The sequence below is a fragment of the Adiantum capillus-veneris genome, chromosome 28 (genome assembly GCF_014529385.1).
Source record: "Adiantum capillus-veneris isolate H3 chromosome 28, ASM1452938v2, whole genome shotgun sequence".
In the NCBI taxonomy this organism is placed as follows: domain Eukaryota; kingdom Viridiplantae; phylum Streptophyta; class Polypodiopsida; order Polypodiales; family Pteridaceae; genus Adiantum; species Adiantum capillus-veneris.
In genome coordinates, this window is record NC_140958.1 from 63026638 (window position 1) to 63047940 (window position 21303).

At 43.0% G+C, this 21303-nt stretch overlaps 2 protein-coding genes across 4 annotated transcripts in view; one reads left to right on the forward strand and one right to left on the reverse strand.

The window, feature by feature from the left end:
- Positions 1 to 277: 277 nt before the first annotated feature.
- LOC147420560 (putative receptor-like protein kinase At1g49730) lies at positions 278 to 5719 on the forward strand. 3 transcript variants are annotated; one of them, XM_086504713.1, is made up of 8 exons: positions 278 to 408; positions 1114 to 1545; positions 2891 to 3158; positions 3300 to 3355; positions 3450 to 3517; positions 4104 to 4193; positions 4684 to 4768; positions 4967 to 5719. In XM_086504713.1, the coding sequence occupies exons 2-8, from the start codon at positions 1140 to 1142 to the stop codon at positions 5461 to 5463; spliced, it is 1470 nt and encodes a 489-aa protein (XP_086360839.1). In that variant the 5' UTR covers positions 278 to 408; positions 1114 to 1139; the 3' UTR covers positions 5464 to 5719. The 3 variants fall into 3 exon arrangements, with proteins under 3 accessions (XP_086360839.1, XP_086360838.1, XP_086360837.1); XM_086504712.1 differs by lacking the exon at positions 278 to 408 and adding an exon at positions 419 to 563; XM_086504711.1 differs by lacking the exon at positions 278 to 408 and adding an exon at positions 431 to 563 and having other exon boundaries at positions 1060 to 1545.
- Positions 5720 to 6677: 958 nt separating this feature from the next.
- The window catches only part of LOC147420561 (postsynaptic protein-like protein), a 65878-nt gene continuing 51252 nt past the window's right edge, over positions 6678 to 21303 (reverse strand). Inside the window, exons 2-4 of the mRNA XM_086504159.1 lie at positions 7532 to 7649; positions 7327 to 7418; positions 6678 to 7132 (exon numbers count right to left, since the gene is read on the reverse strand). Coding sequence (XP_086360285.1) covers positions 7068 to 7132; positions 7327 to 7418; positions 7532 to 7649 — 275 coding nt within the window. The 3' untranslated portion in view covers positions 6678 to 7067. The remainder of the gene's footprint in view (positions 7133 to 7326; positions 7419 to 7531; positions 7650 to 21303) is intronic.

Below are 21303 nucleotides of genomic sequence, written 5' to 3' on the forward strand. Positions count from 1 at the left end.
ATATGGGGGGATGTGGCGGCTGCCTCGAAAACCTCAATCATCAGAGTCCACTCTCTCTCTCTCTCTCTCTCTCTCCCCCCCCCACTACAAACTTCAAAGTACAATTTGAAAATTCAGATATTTATTATATGTTAAAAAAAAGATCCATTTTTTGGCGCTGTCGAATTAAAAAATATTCAAAGTCCGACACAAGTCAGATAAAAAATAATTTCCCGTCTAAAAAGAGAAAATGTAGAATGGGGCGGGGGGGGGGGGGGGGGGGGGGGGGAGAGAGAGAGAGAGGCTCGAGATGCGAGGCTGCGAGGTCATTTAGTGTTCTCGTTGCGAATTAAAATTCAGGGGCTTTCGCTGTTTTGCATTTGCTGCGGACCCATTTTATTGAAATTCGCTAGTGGAACCGCGACCCAGGTAAATGTTTATTCCCAATTATTGTTATCTCTCTTCCTCCCAGTAGTACTAGCACCCACAGCACGAAGCTGCTGGAGCCTGGATATGGCGCTCCTTGCCTGCACGCGCAGCTGATTCTCTCTCTCTCTCTCTCTCTCTCTCTTTGTGCTACGCAGGTAACGTTCTGTTTTCCAGGTGTGGCTCTCTCTCACACCCACACCCACACCCACACGAGCTCTCACCACTCACACGCGCGCGCTCACATGCAAACCAGCAGTAGTGGGCTGGCCGCTGCTCCCATTCTGCATCAGTCGGCGTTACAAACGTAGACAAGTTACATTCCCCTCACTCTACTCTCCCTCTCTCTCACACACACACACATCCGGCATACACATCGTCACATACAAACAATCTACATTCCCTCTCTCTCTCTCTCTCTCTCTCTCTCTCTCTCTCTCTCTCTCTCACACACACACACACACACACACACACACACCCACACCCACACGGCGCACGCACAAAGTTCCATAGCCGGCACACACACACAAGTTCCATTCCCGTCTTTCTCACTCCTCCCACTCTCTCACACACACATCCCACAACTCACCTCACTCTCTCTTCTTCCTGTTCTTCTTGCTCTCTGTCAACACACAATTTGCTTCTCTCTTTCAGCTTCATGATCAATGATCAACTAGTACTGAGCATGTCAACTACATTTCTCTCCAGTACTACACTGTCTTGAAGCTGTAATTATGAACTGGCAAGCGATGGTGCGCCGCATATTAGCCGAAGTGCAGCCAACGCTGCCCACCTCCAACCCGTCGATAACGCTGCCAGCATTTCCACCGGATCCCTCCATAACAATTCCGGCACTGCCACCGACAATCTCTGTCCCAAACCAGGCACGACAAATTGCATCCACCCAAAACGATGCTGGCCCAGGATCCCACCTCACACTCATCGCAATCCTTGCAGTCTTCGTCACTGTCACGGCCCTCAGCCTTGTCTGGCTCCTTGTATACCTCATTCGAAGGCAAAAGCGGCAAATCACTCAGCTTGGAAAGCCTCCTATCAAAGAATATTCCAATGCAGGGTTGCCTCTGTGGAGCAAGGATATCCTTCAAAGCCCCAAAAACCCCTTAAGGAGGTGGTTGAAAGGTTAGTGTGAAGCTAGCCTGAATTATTATGTTGCATTTTTTACCCCCAATATTCTTAAGCAACCAAGTGCATAGAACTTTAAAAGGTCTAGCAACAAGCTGGGTGTAAGTCATGGAGGACTGTAGGGCGTTAAAGGGAAGTATAATTTCAGCTGTTTTTGGTTCTGGCAAGAAACTGGTTGTTAGTCCATAAAGGATTAAATAAGTATGGTGGCAGAACATTCAAGTACATATGTTTCCTTTTAGGCAGAGTCCCCTTCTGCCAAATTTATGTCGGTGGTAAATTGGTGGTAGTCCATAGTCACAACAAAACGGAGTACATTCCACTGCCTATCTGATCGAAACTCTGTTTCCAAAGTCGCCTGTTTCGGGTCTCATTTGTGCTGTTTCTTGATAAATTTATGAAGGTTACATGCAGAATATAACTATAAGAAGCTGTTTGATCTGATGTTCACTGGCTCTCTGCCCTCTCATCATGATGCTTGTTGACTAGCGGTTACTCTCGATGTGACAGTCCTCATGGGGTTGTTTTCATTGCTTCCTATTGCAATTGGATCAAGAAGAAGGGTTCAGGCTTCCTCAATGCAGAACCTAGAATTGGCAATAGTGAGCTGGTCCAGTTTAATTCACAATCTTGTAAAGGTATTTTCAAGATGAGATTGCCGTGAGAAAAGGGGGAATGGCGAGGGGGATGATGTTTGTATTGACACGTTTTAGGGTCAATACATGAAGATCAAATACATGATGAAGAAGACTGTCACGCAGCAACGAACAAGATAATGCAGCGGGTTCAATCATGAATATGTAACTGATATATGTAGCTCTTGGGCTCACTCATATACTCAAAGGAGGCGGTATGCACAAATTGAAAGCTAGTCAGACAAAGGGCACCTCTAAGTTAGATCATCAACCGCTACCGAGACAAAGCCTCAAATGGGAAAGAACCCCTTGCTTGTAAAATGCCATAGCCATCCTAGATTTTAGAGCAGGTGTAAGCATAGCTTCAAAAGCCATGTGGAAGAACTGGGGTAAAGAGGCGTGTACAATTAGCCAAAGGAAAGCCTATGAAACATGATTGATGAGGACGCTTTAGGATAAGCCCCTGCATGATACATGATGGTTTGGCATACCGTACCCCTCGAGAGAAGGACAAATTGATTAAAATGTATGCTTTACTCGATTAAACTATGAATCAGTCTGATTCTTGTCGTCATAAAACACATTTTGATTGGCCTCATTCTAGATTTACTTGATTATTTGATAAACCTGTCCGAATTGTTGTTAACAAGCGTATTTTGCTTGGTCTCATTACCTCTCTTACAGTGTGGTGGTTGATGCTTATGCAGTGTTCTCAGAGTCGTCCACATTCCGGAGGTTTTCGCACTCGGAAATTCAGAAAGCAACTGATGATTTTAGCAGCGTGATTGGAAAGGGAGGATTTGGAACTGTCTACAAGGCACGTTTCGAGGATGGGTTGGTGGCAGCTGTGAAGAGAATGAGCAGGGTGTCGCGTCAAAGAGAGAAAGAGTTTTGTAAAGAGATGGAATTCCTTGGCAGGCTGCACCACCGTCACCTTGTCACGCTCCGGGGCTTTTGCATCACCAAGAGTGAAAGGTCTTTACATACACTTCCTTTGACAAATTGCAAAGCTAAAAATGTTCATGTGCATGTAGCATTGCTTGAAAATACATTCATATATATAAATCTAGCCTTTCTTGTCATACTGACTTACCTTCTATGACAACAATGGTGCAGGTTTTTGGTGTATGACTTTATGGAGAACGGTAGCCTTGATGAGCATTTACGTGCCGGTAATACAATCATTCTTGTTTTTCTGTAATTTCCTTTAAGTCATTTCATCAGAATAAAAATGATGAGCCTTGATTTTGAAACACAAATTTACAGGCCAAAATAAAAACCCCTTGGATTGGCGTACACGAATTCAGATAGCAATTGATGTGGCAGCTGCCTTGGTTAGAAAATTTCTTGATTCCATACTATTTGCTTTGATGTATCGAGGCTAATAATATTTGTGTAGTAAGGGCCTTTACTTTGACAGCTGACCCATTTTATGCCATGTCCATGAATACCTATCTACATTGTTTATGCATAGATTTGTTTGCCACATATCCCCCTAAATATGATACGAAATTGAGTACCTGGTTTGTCATTAGCTTAATAAAGCAATTTGGGTACCGTCACTTTCCCTCCTCACTCATGTTTTCACTCACTAGCAAAAAAGAGTGTACCTTTCGTGGGGATTTGTCAGGGTCAATCTCTGTTGATTGTCAGTCACCAAAAGCTAGTCTTCCAGACACAAGCCCTACATGCGCGTTTTAGTGTGTGGGTTATTCATTTCAAGATGGGCATGTGCACAGTGAATTGGGTTGTTGAGAGAATATCCGCCACATACTAGGGTAAATTGCATGTCTTTTATATCTATACCTCATTGCAAGCATGCCACAAATATGTTACTTCTAAGCTCCAAGAAAAATTAAGGTGGCCATTGATGATTGCAATCCTGTTCCAATAAAGACTGGTTGTTTATGTGAACCTCAGGAATATTTGCATTTTTTCTGTGACCCACCTCTATGCCATCGTGACATCAAATCGAGCAACATACTTCTTGATCAACACTTCATAGCCAAGGTAAAGCTTTCTTTGTGCACCCATGCTACAGAGAAACTTTTTTGTTGTACTAAAATGGAAATCTCTCTCTATTTCCCAACATAAGTAGATTTTGTAGGGAGACTACAAAAGTACCAAGGCATTTTTCACCTTTTTGTCTTCTTAAAGTTCGTACATTTCTTTTAAGAGAAAAGCCATACCCCACACACACATATATATTGCCATTGTATTGAACCTGGGTTTTTCCGCACCCACACATCCACCTTAACCACTAGGTTATGATCCTGCTGACAAGCCATACTATATTGCTGTAAAAAGAAAACTAATCTTCTAGGATTGGCTTGACATGGCTTATAATGATTTCTCTGTTTTCTCTCTTACTAGTCACTGGGCTTGCTGTAAATGATCCTTTAGCTTCCCTTTCTTGAAGGAACCATCTAGGAGATGTCTTCTTCGAAATCCTTTGGTATACTGAAAGCTTTAACTTCTACCCTGTCTTCTTGTCATGTAGGTTGCAGATTTTGGGCTTGCGCATGCTACCCCAACGGCACCATGCACCTATGACCAAGTGAGCACGGATGTACGAGGAACTCCAGGTACCTAACATACAAAAAACCTTCTGTACATATATGTGTGTGCATGTTTGAATGTATGTATGTATGTATATGTTTTATGTTTGTGCATGTGTGTGTGTGTGTGTGTGTATGTTTATTGTGAAAGAGAGAGGAGCAGACTCTCAACATTCAATATATTTATGAGTGTTAATTAATGATAATTTCTTATATGATGTGAAGGATATTTGGACCCGGAGTATGTTGTGACGAGGCAGCTTACCGTGAAGAGTGACATCTACAGCTACGGAGTGCTCCTGTTGGAGCTAATGACAGGACGAGCAGCTGTGCAAGACAACCGCAATCTAGTCGCATGGGCGCAGCCCTACTTATCGACCTCCGATTCCAGCGCTAGGCTGGCTCTCCTTGTTGACCCTGCCCTCCACTCCAATTATGACGCTGAGGAGCTGCGGAGCTTGGCACGCTTAGTGCGAATGTGCACACACAAAGAGGCAAAATCACGCCCCTCAGTTCGACAAGTGCTAGCATTCCTATACGAGCGTCTAGATCGAAGCTCAGATGCGGCTCTGCCACTGTCTAGACATTCAATAGGCACTGGTGTCGCAAATGCGGAGGGCGGCTCCTCTACTAATGACAGTGCTTCCCTATCAGGCTCTATGGTGGCGTCGAAGCCATACAGGTTCAATTATGCGGCCTCACTTGTAAATAGCAGCACTTAGATTCTTCAAACTCTTATATTTACCCACTCCCTATAAGTTGCAAAAGGATGAGGAACCCTTTTACTCTCAGAGCTCTACACCCACATTTGCATGTAGCTTTGACAGGCTTGCCCTCCAAGCCTCATGGATATCATCGCATGTCTTACCTTGTATACTACTTTATACACCAGTTCAACAGTTATCCCATCTCTCAATCTCACTCTGTGTCTCCCAATTCCCTCTTGAATAACAGGTCTCGAGTGACTCATCGGACAAATCTTTCAGGTCTCTTGGGATTTTGTTCCTACAGTGTTAAAACTTCTCGTGTGTGAGAGAAAAAGAGGAAAGTGGAACAACCTTTCTATCACAGGAGTGAACTTCTCGCCTCACCTGTGTGTGATGTGAAAGGGAAAATTGGAATATGCTTTCTATCAGTAGATTGGTTACCCCCATTCCCTCTTGAGTAAAAGGTCTTGGGTTTAAGACTCATCAGATAGATCTTGGATTAATCTTGGGATTCTCTCTCTCTCTCTCTCTCTCTCTCTCTCTCTCTCTCACATCTATCAGTTATGAGCACTATTAATTTGGCAGATATTTGAGGTCTCTTGGCCTATGGTGTAAAAATATTCTCTTCTCCATCCCTCTACCACAGGTTTTTCTATCCTACCTAAACAACGCAATAAGATGGTGAATCCCTAGAAACCTCAAAAAACATGTCAGCCAGAATTGGAAATCCTTGATTGAGAAAAATCTCCACGTCCAAACCACAGCTTGGACCAAAATAATGAGTTCAAATTATGATCAAGTTTCCCACAACAAAACAGGGTGAAAGTCACAGCAGCCTACATAAGTGGATGAGAAAGATCGTGTGACCCACTACACAATGGCCCCTAGAAATAAGCTTTATCAAACAGTCCACAATTATCCAAATGTCCACAATTGATCAAGAATTCCATGCTTTACTAAGGCCTTGTATTGGCCAAAATGTGCTTGCGCAGTGGGCATGTACCTAAAACACCCACATGTGGCTGTCCCAACTGGAAATGGGAGCATGGTTGATCAATCCCTACATGCTTAAGAGTGTAGCTTTTATACACACAAGCTTCTTGTTACTTTGTCTGAGACTCGAGACCTAGTCTATCAATTATAACAAGCACTTAAAAAAACAAAGTGAGCCTTCACTTTGGCATTTTAAACAAAAAGTTGAAAAGAAATGAGGCTTTTGAATGGACCCATTCACAAACTATGAAAATACATTATAACAAAAAGTTGAGAAAGTTATGAGGCCCTTCATGAAGGGGACCCATTTACAAACTGAGAAAAGGCATTCAAAAATTTGTACGCTTTTCTCCTCCTGGGCATGTTCTAACATATGCCAATATCAAGCATGGAAGATTAATAGTGATGAAATTTCTTTTAAGTTGTACTTAACATCTGAAGCCCGAGTTATGAACCACAATTAAAGTATAATCTCCCGTTTTACATTGATTTGACTTCCAAGGAGGCAAGGTGCAAAATAGTCTAATACCTTCTGACAGAAAATTCTAGCTTTTGCAAAGCTATTGGAGATTATGTGAGGTTAACAATCATACAAAGGGGGGTATCCATGCAGAAACCCCACTCTACTATACATTGCTCTGCTTGTATGCAGATGTATCCAGAACTTGCTTGCCACACATTGCACAAACACCTGAAATCATAAGGAAACATGAGACCCAGGTATCTGGCAATTTAACAGACAAATCAACACACGACTAGTCCTCTTGCTAGAGGCCCACACACAACAACTAATCACCAAAAGCGTGCACTACTTTCTTAACTTTTTGATGTTATCGAACCTGGGTCTCTATGCACCCATACAACTACCTTGACCACTACGCATACCTTTCTTATATGCACACGATTGGCAATACTTTGCATCTTGATGCAACTGCTGCTTGCAAATGATACACTTTGTGGTTCCATAAGGTGTCCACCTGTCGCATAAGGAAAAGCCAAGCCTGAGACTGCTAGAGTTTTGCTCCCTCAATGATGTCCACGAGAAGACTTAAATCCTAGTTTTGACCAGTGCAAAGTGCAGATTTTGGACCTGTTCTTTTTTGACAGAAGCTTGTTCTCGTTTATTTTGCGACCGCCGCCCTCTGTTGTATTAGAGGCACCCTCCTTCCATTTGTCAGGAACAATTACTTTGGAAAGCTTTTTTTGACCTGCTAGCATACCAGCAACTTGTCACAACTTGGGTAAATGACTTGCTGCAACAAATGACTGCAATCTTAAAACCTGATAGCATGAAAGTGAAGTAATGGAAAAACAATTCGACGGTGAAGGTTAAATATCTAGGGAACTGCTTGGGAAGGCTAAGTATCTACAAATGTTTGTAAAGATCACAAGAATGTACTGTATTAAATAACCAAAAAGATACAGTGAATATGTCTTTTCAAAACATGCACTGATTTTCCTAACCAACTCCCAACAACAGAAGAAAGGGCAGCTGGCTCAGCCTGGGAAACCCTAGCAGGGGAAGCCCAGCGACCCTTGCATAACCTTTGTGGCGTTACTGCTAGCAGTTATTCGTTCAAGGCATGAAGTGCGTATAAATGGTCTTTTCGTGCTTTGCCATTCATGATACAAGTAGATAAAAGATAAAAAGCTAAACTTTAGACTGCTTTTTTACCTCTCTTTTGATCAAGATTTACCATATTTCAAAGAAAATATCGTTACCCTATGCTGGAGCTTAATGGAGAAAAAAACACTAGTGTCAAATCATTCTTTAAAAACCAACATCCTTTTCTTCTCGGGTGGATGATTCGCTCCATTAAACGGTCTCGCGTGAAAGTCCCTTTCATAATTTAAAAATTCAACTGATTTGAGGTAATCCATCCCTATGCGGCACATCCAAAATGGTCTTTTTGTGCTTTGCCATTCATGATACAAGTAGCTAAAAGATAAAAAGCTAAACTTGAGACTGCTTTTTTACCTCTCTTTTGATCAAGATTTACCATATTTCAAAGAAAATACCGTTACCCTATGCTGGAGCTTAATGGATAAAAAAACACTAGTGTCAAAGCATTCTTTAAAAACCAACGTCCTTTTCTTCTCGGGTGGATGATTCGCTGAAGTCCTCCAAAAACGCTATCCAAAGATCCTCTGCAAAAGCTAGATCTCCAAACTCCTTTCCTCTTCTTAGAGTGCCGCTACTCTCTACTCAGCTCTTGACACCATGCCAAAGTCAAGCTGTGGAAGCGTGGAGCCAAGAGAGAATGCATGAGAGAGAGAGAGAGAGAGAGAGAGAGAGAGAGAGAGAGAGAGAGAGAGAGCTCAGTCATAGGTGTGGTTCTTGGGGATCCCCATAAAACATGGTACAAGTCCTCCTTTAGTCTTTCCCTTTTTAGTTGCTTGCTCCTCTATTGCTTTTGATGTTTCGGGTTTGTCTTTTGGCTTCTCCTCGAGGGAGGATTTTGCCAAATTTTTTCGTTTTGTTTTGTTTCCGGAGTCGGGTAGGGCACGCCCGGCCGCTCCCCTCATACACCAAAAAAGGTATACAAGAAGAAACTGAAGGCAGGCACTTTTGTCACTAGTTTCCTCTGGACTACGAGAGTCCAAAATTATCTACACTCTTAGGGCCATGACTAATCCCTTGAGAGACCCATTTCGCCAACTTGATTTGGGAGTGACAGCGACCAAGTACCTCTGTTCAGAGGCCCAGGTACTACGGGACTTGATTCGGTCTTCCCTTTGGAGTTGCCTCCTCCAGGTAACTTATCGCTCACCTCACTAAACTGCCTTTGAAGCCCTCCGGTTCCGTCCCTCGAGTGCGGATCACGGCGTACCCAAAAGGGCATCCGCTTCCCGGAGCCTCCCCACCAAGGAGGATAACGGTCCTTTCTTCAGGGTCCAACGAAGGGTCGATTACATTGAAGGTGGAGTTGAATCGGTTTAGCCAACGCCCCCTGGCTTCATCAACTGCCGAACAGTTCATCAGCAAATGCGAAAGTGAACGACCCTCTAACTGGGAGCACAACGTGCAAATGCTATGTCGAGCATGTAACTATCAGCCAGTTTGAGCCCACCTACTCTTGCAAGAGCCAGCATTCTCTCCTCCTTCCTATTCACTAAAGTGCTCCTATTGAGCTGCAACAGGTATCCACGTGTTTGTTCAAAGCCGGCCTCCTTAGAGTGCTCCAACGCTAGGCACGAATGCCTCTCCTCCCAGTTGTCCCATGCGTGGTAGCGAACTGAGCTAAAGTCAACCGCTGGGATATACTTATTCATCCAGTTCTGGGTTCTTGTCGTCCAAGTCCACTTATTGAACGGTTGGTTCTTAGGCTTCTTGTTTACCAACGAGCCTATCCAGGTAGATGAAACCGAGCGGTACTTGTCAAAAGCCCTTGCTCGTTGTCCCCCACAAAAGGCAGGTACGGGTGGTATGTTAAACTCGTGATGGAGAGTTGTCGTCCCTACAGAGGTTGACCTTGCTCCCTTTCCGAGTAACATTTGCATCCCGATGGGGACGAGGCGCTGCAGAGAGTGAAGGACACGCTGGTCGTGGGCCCCCATAATTTCCGCGCCATAACAAATCACTGGATATACGCATGCCTTAAAAACAGTCAGTCGAGACCATATAGGGATGGCTCGGTTCGCTAGTAGGTGTTGACATGCGAATAGACTTTCCCTCCCCGTGTCCGCTCGCTCTTTGACGATGCGTTCAATGGAAAAGGTCGAGTCTACGTCGATGCCAAGGTACTTGTACGTTCACCCACTGCAACCATCTCACCACCCAAAATAAAGATCCTCATAGAGAGATCTTGCAGGTCTCAGTGGAACACCGTGACCATGCATTTGTCAATCCCGAAGGTCATGCCCCAGGTCTTTGCCCATTCACTTACCTTGTCAAGGCTCGTTTGTAGGCTTTCAAGAGAGTCATCAAGTAGAACCAAAATATGCCCTCCTACACCACACCCATTGCACTTTCCTTGCTTATAGTATTCTGCCTTTCTATTGGTAGACATCTAAGAGACTGTGGACTTCTTCTTCTTAACTAGCTTCTTACCCTTCCTCTTTCTTTTGGAAGTCTCTTATCTAAAGACTTGAGTACAGTGTATCCATCACACAAATTACTGAACTTTTACAAGCACAAGAACCTGAACACTTTGCACCGTTCTCTATCCCACAGTCAATTTTGATACATAAAAATGCATGTATTTTTTTTCCAAGGAAAAGATCCTCCTTTTAGTTAATAAAATTGCACAGCCCGCTACAAATTGCCCCGACAAGAGGGGGCTACATCAACATGAGGGGAAACTCTCCCAATGACAAAATGAGATATGTACAATGACGACTAAATCAAGATATGGGAGGAGGATACAACCAAACACATGGCCGTAAGAGCCATCTAAGGGCCCCATGGACCATGGTGTAGAAAGGCCCTAGACGCCAAGTCGTAGGAATGCCTCTCGAACTGTCCTCGCATACGGTTGGAGCTGCCTTGAAGCCTCTCAAACTGTCCTCGAAGAGTATGGATCAGCTCCAACCAGATATCTTGTACGTTCTCCACCAATGGAGTGGGGCGGCGTGCCTCGAAGATGCAGAAGGAACGGGCTCTCCAAATAAACCAAAGAGTCAGGGTGCAAATAAGCTCCCAACAAAGCTCTCTACTACTGTTGCACTCCTGAGAGTGTAGGCCGGCCCTCCTGTGTCACAATCATCCAACTAACTGAAGATAGCTCAAAACGAAGTGCTCGGCCCGTGAGGGTGGACCAGGAAGCAGCACCCCGAGTGTATTGCCTAGCTGACGACAAGGCTGGCATCAACCGTAAAATCCGAAGCCAAACCTGTTGCGCCATGGGACAGTCCCATTGACAGCGCCTTTGTGACTCAAGTGGGTGGTCACAAGCGGCACAGCTCGACGGATGGCCACTCAACTCCCAATTACAGTAGCTCGATGGGCGACTAGCCACTGGAACCTGCTACAACAGGGCGGGCCTCTCTTTGAGCAGCCAATATGTGACGCCCCAGTCGTGCTGTGTATTGGAAGAAAGAGATATAAAAATGCATAGATTCATGAGCTTATTGGCTGAAATTTGTCATACTTGTAGCCGGAAACGGCTATATCTGTTTCGATGTAGAGTCTTCTTAGCGGGAAGCGAGCTCTGATGTTAACTGCTCGCTTATGGGTTGTCCAAGCGAGAACGCCTTGGCTGAAAATTGCTTTTGAAATTCGTCAGAGTGCTAAAATTTCTATGGACAACCAAAATTGCGCATGTCTAAGTGGATAGGACGCAGCCAAGCTCCTATGGTTGCCCTTCACCTTCACTGCGGGCTTTGAAGTCTCTGCACGGCCTACGAGAGAGCCAAAGCATGAAAACGCTGAGGAGAGAGAGAGAAATGAAATGTTATATTAACGTCTTCAAAAGGCCAAAATGACCTATGAGACCAAACTGTTACAAAATTGTGAATCTGATACCATGTCTGGGTACAAAAAGACTAGAACAAAAATACTACTACTACTACTAGAATCCATCCTCATCTGCACTCTGGATGTCGAGAGAGTATGGCTCCAATCCTCTGTTGTAGTCTCCCTCGATGCTGTGTAGCCCCTCTCCTCAATCGTGGTTGTCTGGATCTCCGTAGTTCCAGTGCTCAGTGGATGAGAGTGCTGGTAGTGGTCGAATGAGTGTGGGCCAAGCTCTACAGTGAAGGCTACTCCTCTGGCTGTCCCATATCTAGTGAAAAGAAATCTGTAATCTGTCTCTGGGACTCTCTCTCTAGCTCTCCCCAGTAAAGTGTCTCTATATTTGTGTAACTCAAGTAGATATAGCCCAAGACATCTCTGATCCTCATAACTCATGACCCTAGAGAAAGGACCGAAATCCTCTCTGAATAAGCAATGGAAACGGCCCCGAATCTCATAGTGCACTATGCAATGACATATGTGATGTAGCTCTGTCTCTGGCTCTAGCTGGCATAAGCAGCATATCCTGTTGTCTGTTGGGATCCCTCTGAATCTACTAGTCTCAATCTCCAGTTGATGCGAGGATGTGCATATCTGACCAATGGCACACCGCAAACCATGAGACATATGTGTATCCATGTAGCTGGGTCGAATCACAAACCCATCTCCTATGAGGTGGAGAAGATGCTCTCTATAGAAAGCCATCTTTGTGCCCAACTCCTGTGGCGGCTCTATCCATGTCCTCTTGGTGTCTAGCTGGATCAAGTCTTGACGAATGAGTCTAGTAATCTCCACCCGTGTAAGAGACATCGAGGGTGTCTGAAGAGAGTACCGGAAAGGGGTCAGCCTCTCCATGGTGAAGCCATAACTTTGTCTGAGGTTCCTGGAACTGAACTTGCGAACACATCCTCTCCAAGCCTCCCAAGGCCGCATAAGCTCTAGTCAGTCTAGTCTCTGCTGCTCTCCCCAAGAAAACCTCGGAAAAATGAAGACAACCCCAAGGTAAGTGTATGCATCTGTATACTCTACAATCTCCTAACCATATGTGAAAGTCGGTGATGATCTCCTGATTCACTATGGTGTGGTGTTAAACACCATAACCTTGGTCTTACCACGGTTTACAAACAATCCATTGTCCTCTGCAAAACTGTGTAATGCATCCAACTGTCATTGCATACCCTCTGGTGAGTCAGTGATCAACACAATATCGTCAGCATATAACAACAATGGGATCCACGTCCTTGCCAGCTGGGCACCTCTATCACCCTCTCTGTCAATGTAATCAGACACCTCATCAACATACATACCAAATAGAGTAGGAGACAATGGGCAACCCTGTTTCACCCCAATGTCCCCTCTGGGGTGCGTACATGTCCCATCACTGATCTATATAGAGCCATAATCCCCCAAATCAACACTATGGGCACCCCCATCTCCTGCAATCTGCCCATCAATCGAGCTCTCGGTACCATGTCAAATGCTTTGCGGAAATTCACAAAGCTACAATGAATCCGTCTCCCATGTGACCTGCCCTCCTCAATGATGGTTCTGAGTGTCAAAATATGATCAAGAGTGGAGAAACCCTTCCTAAAACCGGCCTAGCCCTTTGCTCGTACACCCTCACCCTCCGCCCAATTACTCAACCGTTGCTCAAGAATGGATGCATACAACCGTGCCAATGTGTGCCCAGCCATAATAGTGCGGTAATTCCCAGGCTCTATAGGATCACCTGCCTTGAAGATAGGCACATAATAGACAACCTCCAAGTCTCAGGTTGTAACAAACTTGGACACTCCAAGTCAAGAATCTTCTGCGACACGACAGGAATTCACTTCAAAACAATTCACAATTAGGTTCAACACCGGCCCGGCGGAGTTCCGTGCCAAGAGGTATTTGCCCCAAAGACTGGCGCCCCTTTCGGTATTTCTTTTTGTATTAAATCTGTGTTCAAAGTACAAGGGAGTGGGAGGGTCTCACTCTTAGACTCTGCGTCCAGATGCTCTGAGAAGTGGGAGCCCGAGCCACTTATAAAGGTTTACAAGGGATGCCAAAAGCATAGCCCCAAAAGCTGCCCATTAAAAGCATACAAAAATAAAGCATATCCTCTCACAAGCCATCTTGGAAATTAAAGCAACTTCCAAAAAAGCTATTGCGTAGAAAATTTCCAACCCCTTGCGTAGAGAAAACCAGCCCACATTGCGTACGAAAAAGCTGATTTCCGTACGCCGCTGCCATGTCATCTGTCCGTACGAGCGCCACGTCAGCATTTTTCGGAACTGTTCCATGCCAAGGGGAGTGGGGTCTTATGCATGAACTACCTCTTAGTTAAAATGACATTGTAATATATTTTTTTAATTATAGGTTTTTGATTTAACCTTTGATAGTGGATCCGGTGATACTTGATTTCTTTGACGATCTGAACGTGAGTGAGTTTACTATCTTTCTCTCCCATTTCTGATGCGCTCTTTTTGGGGAGGATGGTAGCCTGGATGCCGCGCGATGCTTGAGTCGGTGGCGAGTTAAAGCCTCTCTATCGCCGCATGATATTCTTCTGAATATAGGTCTAAGCCACAGGCTCACTTAGTTTTCATTCTGCAAGAAAGTGTGTGTGTGTCCTCTCATTGTGTGCATAACCCTTCACTAAATACATTCTTTAAGCAACACCTGAGGGCTTCGAAGCATGGCCCCCAGCAGGAAATCCGTGGTGGATTCTACTGAGGTTAGAAAAAGCTTTTCTGATGCAAAAATGTTATAATGGTTTTTTTGTGCTCTCCCAAATGGAGGATGTCTGGTTTGAATTTAACATCTTTAACTATGGGCATTGGTTAAATGAACACATAAACTTTCAAATAGATTGAAGGGAATTTATTAAGCGCTTATGGTTGGGAATTGAGGCAGGTTGTTGTATTGCTGCTCACTGATTTTCCTTATGAAGGTTTGAGTTGCATAAACTCATAGGGTTGAAATTGAATTTGCCAGCTATTGGCTAATGTTTTGACCTCGTACTACTGGTCTTGGAAATTCTGTTCAGATTGAGTTGTTATTGCATGAAGTTGTTTTAATGGGGTTAGATGGGCCAACTAAGCTGGCACCGATTACGGTTTGCACAACTTATTAGCTACTGCTGTATACATGCCGATTGTAAGGGATTTTTTTTTTGGATCTTGTGTCGTATTATGATGTACTATCTGCTAGCATGGATAATTTGAATACTGGGAACTCTTTTGGGGATGGTTCTGGGTGGTTTTGGACAGCCAGTGCCGTAGGTATTGATGACATAAGGGTTGGTATGACCAGCTAAAGCTGCTCTTACTGCTACTATTTGGGTAGATCTAGTTAAGGCTTGGCTTAGCTTGACTTTGGGAAATGACGGTGTAAAATCTTGCCGATGCTCTTCTGGTATGAGTCTCCTCAGCAATCTGAGGATTGATTTGCTAGCTGGTCTTTATGGGTAGCTAGCTTGCATGGTTATAAACATTTTTTTGCCTTTATCTTTGTGGGTTTGTCTCTCCCTCTTTGCTGAGATGAGTAGAACTTGGTACTGATAGAATGCTATGGCTGGGAATTGAAATTGTAAGTAGGTTGCATAAAGCATCATATGGTTGAAGCTTGTTTTGATGGTTAATCTATGGATCTCTCACTAATGATTCTACTGGTTCTGTTCTCTACGGATTAGTATTGGTCATAAAGTATCTAGTGAACATAAGCATTAAGAATTGCTGAGAAATGTTCTCTTATTGCTGCTTCTGGCTTTCTTCTAAGAATTTGAGGCATATGATTGGGCTGGTTACGGTTGGACATGCCGATCGATTGATTACCGGTTACTGGTATTGGGATGCACGGCCTTATGGAGGGGAATGATAACTCCTTTTCTCGTTTCTGATGATGTTAGGAGAAAAGACCAGCTTATTTGCATATTCTTTTACTGGCTCGGAAATTGCCTAATTATATGCTATTGCATGCAATGATGGGCTCGAATTACGGTTCAAAATTTAACACACCTAGCTAATTAAAAGGAATTTTGCATATACATTGGATAGGTTTGCTGTCTATACCGGCTGACTAGCCGATCTTGTCGCATTATCCCACCTGGTTTTTACAGGTACTTGAGAAGGTATGGTCTTTCACTGATTGGTTTTGGGAAAAAGAATGCGGTGACATGAATGTACATAGGTAAAACTGGATTTGGCGATTAAATTCATTGACAAATGCAGATTTTATCTCTCATTAATGGTATTCTGATATTGTTCCTATTGGAATGATACTGGTCTTCGACTTAGATAGATAATCTTGCTGGTACGGGACTTCTACAGTATTGGTACCGGTTCTCTCTTTTTTCGTGTACAGAATATGTTAAGAAAACTGTAGGGATAGTGTGGCTTATGAGAGCAGGTTTTTATTTCAAAACTACATCTCAATTGAGAATACCCATCACTTACCCTAATCATAGTTGGCTTTCGGTCTCTTTGTCGGGCAGTAGATACGGGATACTGGTTGCTTTTTTGTATAGGATTGTACAAATTGCTGCTTAGGATACTAATAACAAACACTTTGTTTTGGTTTTGACTACATTTGGCTGCACTCAGGGCTGATATGCAGTAATCGGCCTTGATTTTGTGGACCTAGTATCCAGCTAATTCGGTGGACTTGGCACAATAATAGGCTGTCGTTGTTTCTTTTTTTTTTCTGCTCTATGGTGTACAGGAACGTTATATACCATATATACATTAGGATTCACCTCTTCTCTATGTAAATATACCGTTGGAGTACTTCTATTTGGTATATACCGCCTGTATATATCAAAGACTTCTTGATTTGGGCTATATGGGCTCGTAATCAACCACGGTTTGGTTTCAGACCTTTGTTAAGTTGTTGGGCTTTGCTTTGGTGCATCTAACTTGGGAGTATGCTAATGGTTGGTGTGTTGCAGATTTGTTGGTTTTATTGACTCACACTATTGATGGAAAAATGCATCTATTGTCTTGGTCTTTTGAGAGATTCTCTGAAGGGCTGCTTTTGGGGGATTACGGTTTACTGTTTTTTGGCCTGTAGTAATGTATCATCTGGTTCGGGCGCTGTCGACCCCAGGATACGATTGCCAGATACTAAAACTTGACTGATACAATTCTAAAAATTGATAAATTGTTGAACAATTGCTGATCTGAGGAAGATTTTGACTTCAAAAACTGCATTAAACTTACTATTTTTGAAAATCTTTTAACCTTATTTAGATAATGATAAGGAACAATTGGAAAAACCTTTTTCATACTTTATTTTACACTTCAAATTAATAGAGGGATGGACAATGCAAAAGAGTTGACCTAACACTTTGATAATCTTGTTTTTTTGCATTATGGAAACTGCTACACATCACTTATATCTAAACAACATGGCTTTCTTCTTAGGCTAGTACCAGGGTGACATGGATGACAACTAGGTCACCCCAGTTACCTGTTATGCGGTCTGAAAACTAACGAATAGTTTGTTTTCTTACTTCGGATGCAGGCAAGGGTGTCCTTTCCTTGGCTGCTATTTGAGAGGATGAAATGATGTACACTTATATTGTAACATTAATCAGGACCTTCTTTTCCTAATATGGATTGATACTGAGATGTATTTTTTTGGATATTCAGTTGAAAGGAATACATGATTTTGTACTATGGACTGTAGACATTGGGCTTTGTAGTTTGTCTCATGTGTTATGTATATTGTAAATAGATTAAACTCTCTCTCCTTAAGCACGTGGGTGCTTTGGGTTTTAGACCTATGGCACCAGTACCTAGTCTACAGGATCCTTAGGAGATGCGGCATGAAACTGGATTTTCTAGGGTAGGGGGTATCCTACACAACCATTATGACCTATGTCTTGGTTGGTTTTAGGATGGAATACCTACCAGCTCCTCTATTTGGATGTTACTGATATTGATGTTTTTTACTTCAGATTATCCCTGTCTCTGTTGCTCTTGACCTTTCCACCCTTCCCTTCTCCCCGGCATCCCTACTTGTGGTTCAACTTATCCAGGACCCTTTGGCGGTTTCTCTATTGAACCAATTCTCAAAGGTTACAGAAACCCATGACTCTATCATGAATCTGTTAACCTTTAATGATTGGGTTCTTATCCTCGCCAATATGGTGGCCGAGACGAAAGAAGGAATACTTCACCTTCAAAAGTTGGCTTCTAACCTTGCTGCAATTGAAATGAATCATAAATCCGACCTTCTTCAGTTCTCGGCTAAAGGAGTCGACCTGTCTAACTTTATCAGGAAACTTTGTGGCCTTTGTTCTTGTTTTGCGACCACTAAATCTTTTGATCCTGCTAAGGCTCCAAAAGGCCTCTTTTGTAGGGATGCTGCTGCTATTGAAGCAGTAAAAAGCTTTCAGCAAGGACTCAGCTCGTTTAGTGAAACTTCTTTACTAGACATGGTTCCAAAAGTCTCGAAGTGTTTTCTCTTCTTACCTCCGAGACAGATTGCTATCGAAGGAATAGAGCTTGACCATCAGATTTGGGAGCTTTAAAACAAAGCTTTTGTGGCACCCATCTCGATTGAGACTTGGGTTTTTATTGCAGCCCTACTTGCCTCCACTAGTGAAGACTGTCGACTGGAGACCCTCAAGGGAGTTCAGTTCTTGGATAAAGGTGATGTCATCAAAGCACCCTTTAGTATGCATTTCTTAGATTCTAGAAAATGCCCTATCTTATCTGGCTTTTATGTTAGAACCAAGGGAACAATGACCTTTTCTAAACAAAGCAGTGAATTCTATTCTGAATCAATCTGGAACATCTACAGTCCCTACATCAAATGTGCTTGCAAAGCTTTGGATGCAAAAGCTTATTGTGAGAGTAACATCCTTTGGTTTGATCATGCAATTTGGTTCCTCCTCAACCATTTGGAGGACCTCTTCCCATCACACACAGAGGAGCATTTTCTCCCTATTATTTGTTCTTGGCTTGGGGATCAGGCTAAGGAAGCTGTGCAAGCCCAGATCGCTTACCTTTCTAAAGGCATCAAACATATCCTATCCCTTCTCAAACCTTCACTAGATGCAGAGGAGTCCCCTAACCTCAAAAGGCCTTTGTTAATGAGTTCTGCTTCACACTCAATCACATCTTTTTTATCCCTTTCTTCTACACCAGGGTCCTCTGAAGGACGTAATAAAGCTAGAAGCTATGTCAAAGGCAGGGGGAAGAATCTCCCTATCAAGAAAATGTTTAACTCTTAATTGTATTGCTCTTTCAGATCAATTGGACTGCTTCTGGAAAGCTGTTTTTATGCAAGGAAGAGAATCAAAAGAAGTGAATTGTTCATTGCCATTTTGCGAATCGTATTCTAGACTTGTTTACTCCAAAAAGTTTGATACAATATGCTTTTTTACATGTGTTTAACAACACCGACAAGGTGGATGAACTAACCTTTGGTTGGACCTTTGATCCTCCCTTGAAAAACTTTATATATTCCACTGAATTTCTCACTTCAGGCAAACAATCATCTTGTATGTGCTCTATCTTTGGAATTTTTTGTTCTGACTTCCAGGATTTTGGACAACATGTATGCACTACGGATCTATCTCTTATTAGTTCAAGGGAAATCAAGGACCTATTGTGTAAAGGTCTGAATCATATCCCACTCCAACCTCTAAATCCACACTTGGCATTTGCCGCATTACTTACTTGCTTGACTAACATAGTCAAGATACTGAATTTCGACAATCTACAACATACTAGATTTGCTGATTCTCTATCTGCTCGCTTTCAAATGTGTATTGAGTCAATCCCACCTGTATGGATTAGTCAGGAAACAACATGGCTTTCTCCCTCACTATCCTCTCTGATACATAAACTCAAAAAGGATTGGTTTGTGGTAGGACTTGACAAAGCCCCTCATATACCCACTATTGTCTGTAAACACTTAGCCAGGATTATGGCTTAATCAAGGCTTAAAGGACCGGAATATTTGCTTTTTGAAATGGGTCCTGAAGAAGCCATTCGTTATCTAGATTCCTCCCTGAGGTACTTTAAATTAGATACTCAAAGTTCGAAACTACCTATACTTTTTCCCACTTACAAAAGTCACAAGCATAAGTTCAAATGGATTTCAGATGCCTCCGATTGTATCATGTTACATGCCACTAATGTGATCACTGCTTGCCTCAATCTTATTCTTACCGACTTTAATAACATTTGTGAAGAAAAATTTATAACGGTGAAGGCCTTCACTGGACTTATGATTAATGATTAATAACTTCTGGCTTGTGAAGAACTCTTCTGAGGTATTCATTAATCTGCCGCATAACATTGTTTCAATGTTTTCAGCTGATCACACAATGTTATGAAAACATATCCCTCTTTGGGCCTTCTTGGCTTTTCTTTGTTCTACAGCAGATCGGCAAAATGGTTTTTGCAAGGAGGAATGAGATGGGACACTGTAACAGACTTGGACACTCCAAGTCAAGAATCAACCGCGACAGCACCAAATAACCACTTCAAAACAATTCACAGATCACAATAGATTTGCACTGGCCTGGCGGAGTTCCGTGCCTAGAGATATTGGCCCCAAAGACTGGCGCCCCTTTCGGTATTTCTTTTTGTATTAATCAATCATCAAAGTACAAGAGAGCGGTTAGGGTTTCACTCTCAGACTCTGCATCCAGATGCTCTGAGAAGTGAGGCCCTCACCACTAATTTAAAGGTTACAAGGGATGCCCAAAAGCAAAGCCCCAAAAGCTTCAAATCAAAAGCAATTGCTCTCTCTCTCTCTCTCACAGAGAGTCAAAACATGAAAGCAAAAGCATTCTCTCTCTCTTTCTCATTTAAGTAGAGAAAAAGCGAAATTTGCGTCGCTCATCATTTTCCAAAAAAAAATAAAAAAAATCCGCCTTCGCGATTTCCGGAAATCAGGGTTTCTGGCAAAAATTAGGGTTTGCAGGATTTTTAGGGTTTTTGGCAAAAATTAGGGTTTCTGCTGTCCGCCACGTCATCACTTTGTGACATACCCCCTCTTGAAAGCATTGTAATCGACCGCGATTACGCCTGCAAAACCGACAAAAGCCATAAACCGTCTTAGCAGACACTGACTTTTAGTACCTACGTACTAGGAACACACATCTAGCACATGTACAAAATCGACAGTCACATCACAGGACATCACCAGACATCACAGGACATCACATGACATTCAACATTCATTCGGATCTTAGACCATGATTTATCGGCAATGTAGTTAGCAATCACATCTAGGTCCAATCGGGACATCAACGATGTCCGATTGACTAACCCCTATTGCAACCATGTCTATTCGAGATCAATCAAACCAAAATGCTGTAGTCATTTCGGCTATCAGTTCCTACACTCACAAGAAGTCAAGAACAAATCAATATCATAATCAGGAATTCCATTTCATAAAGTCATCCA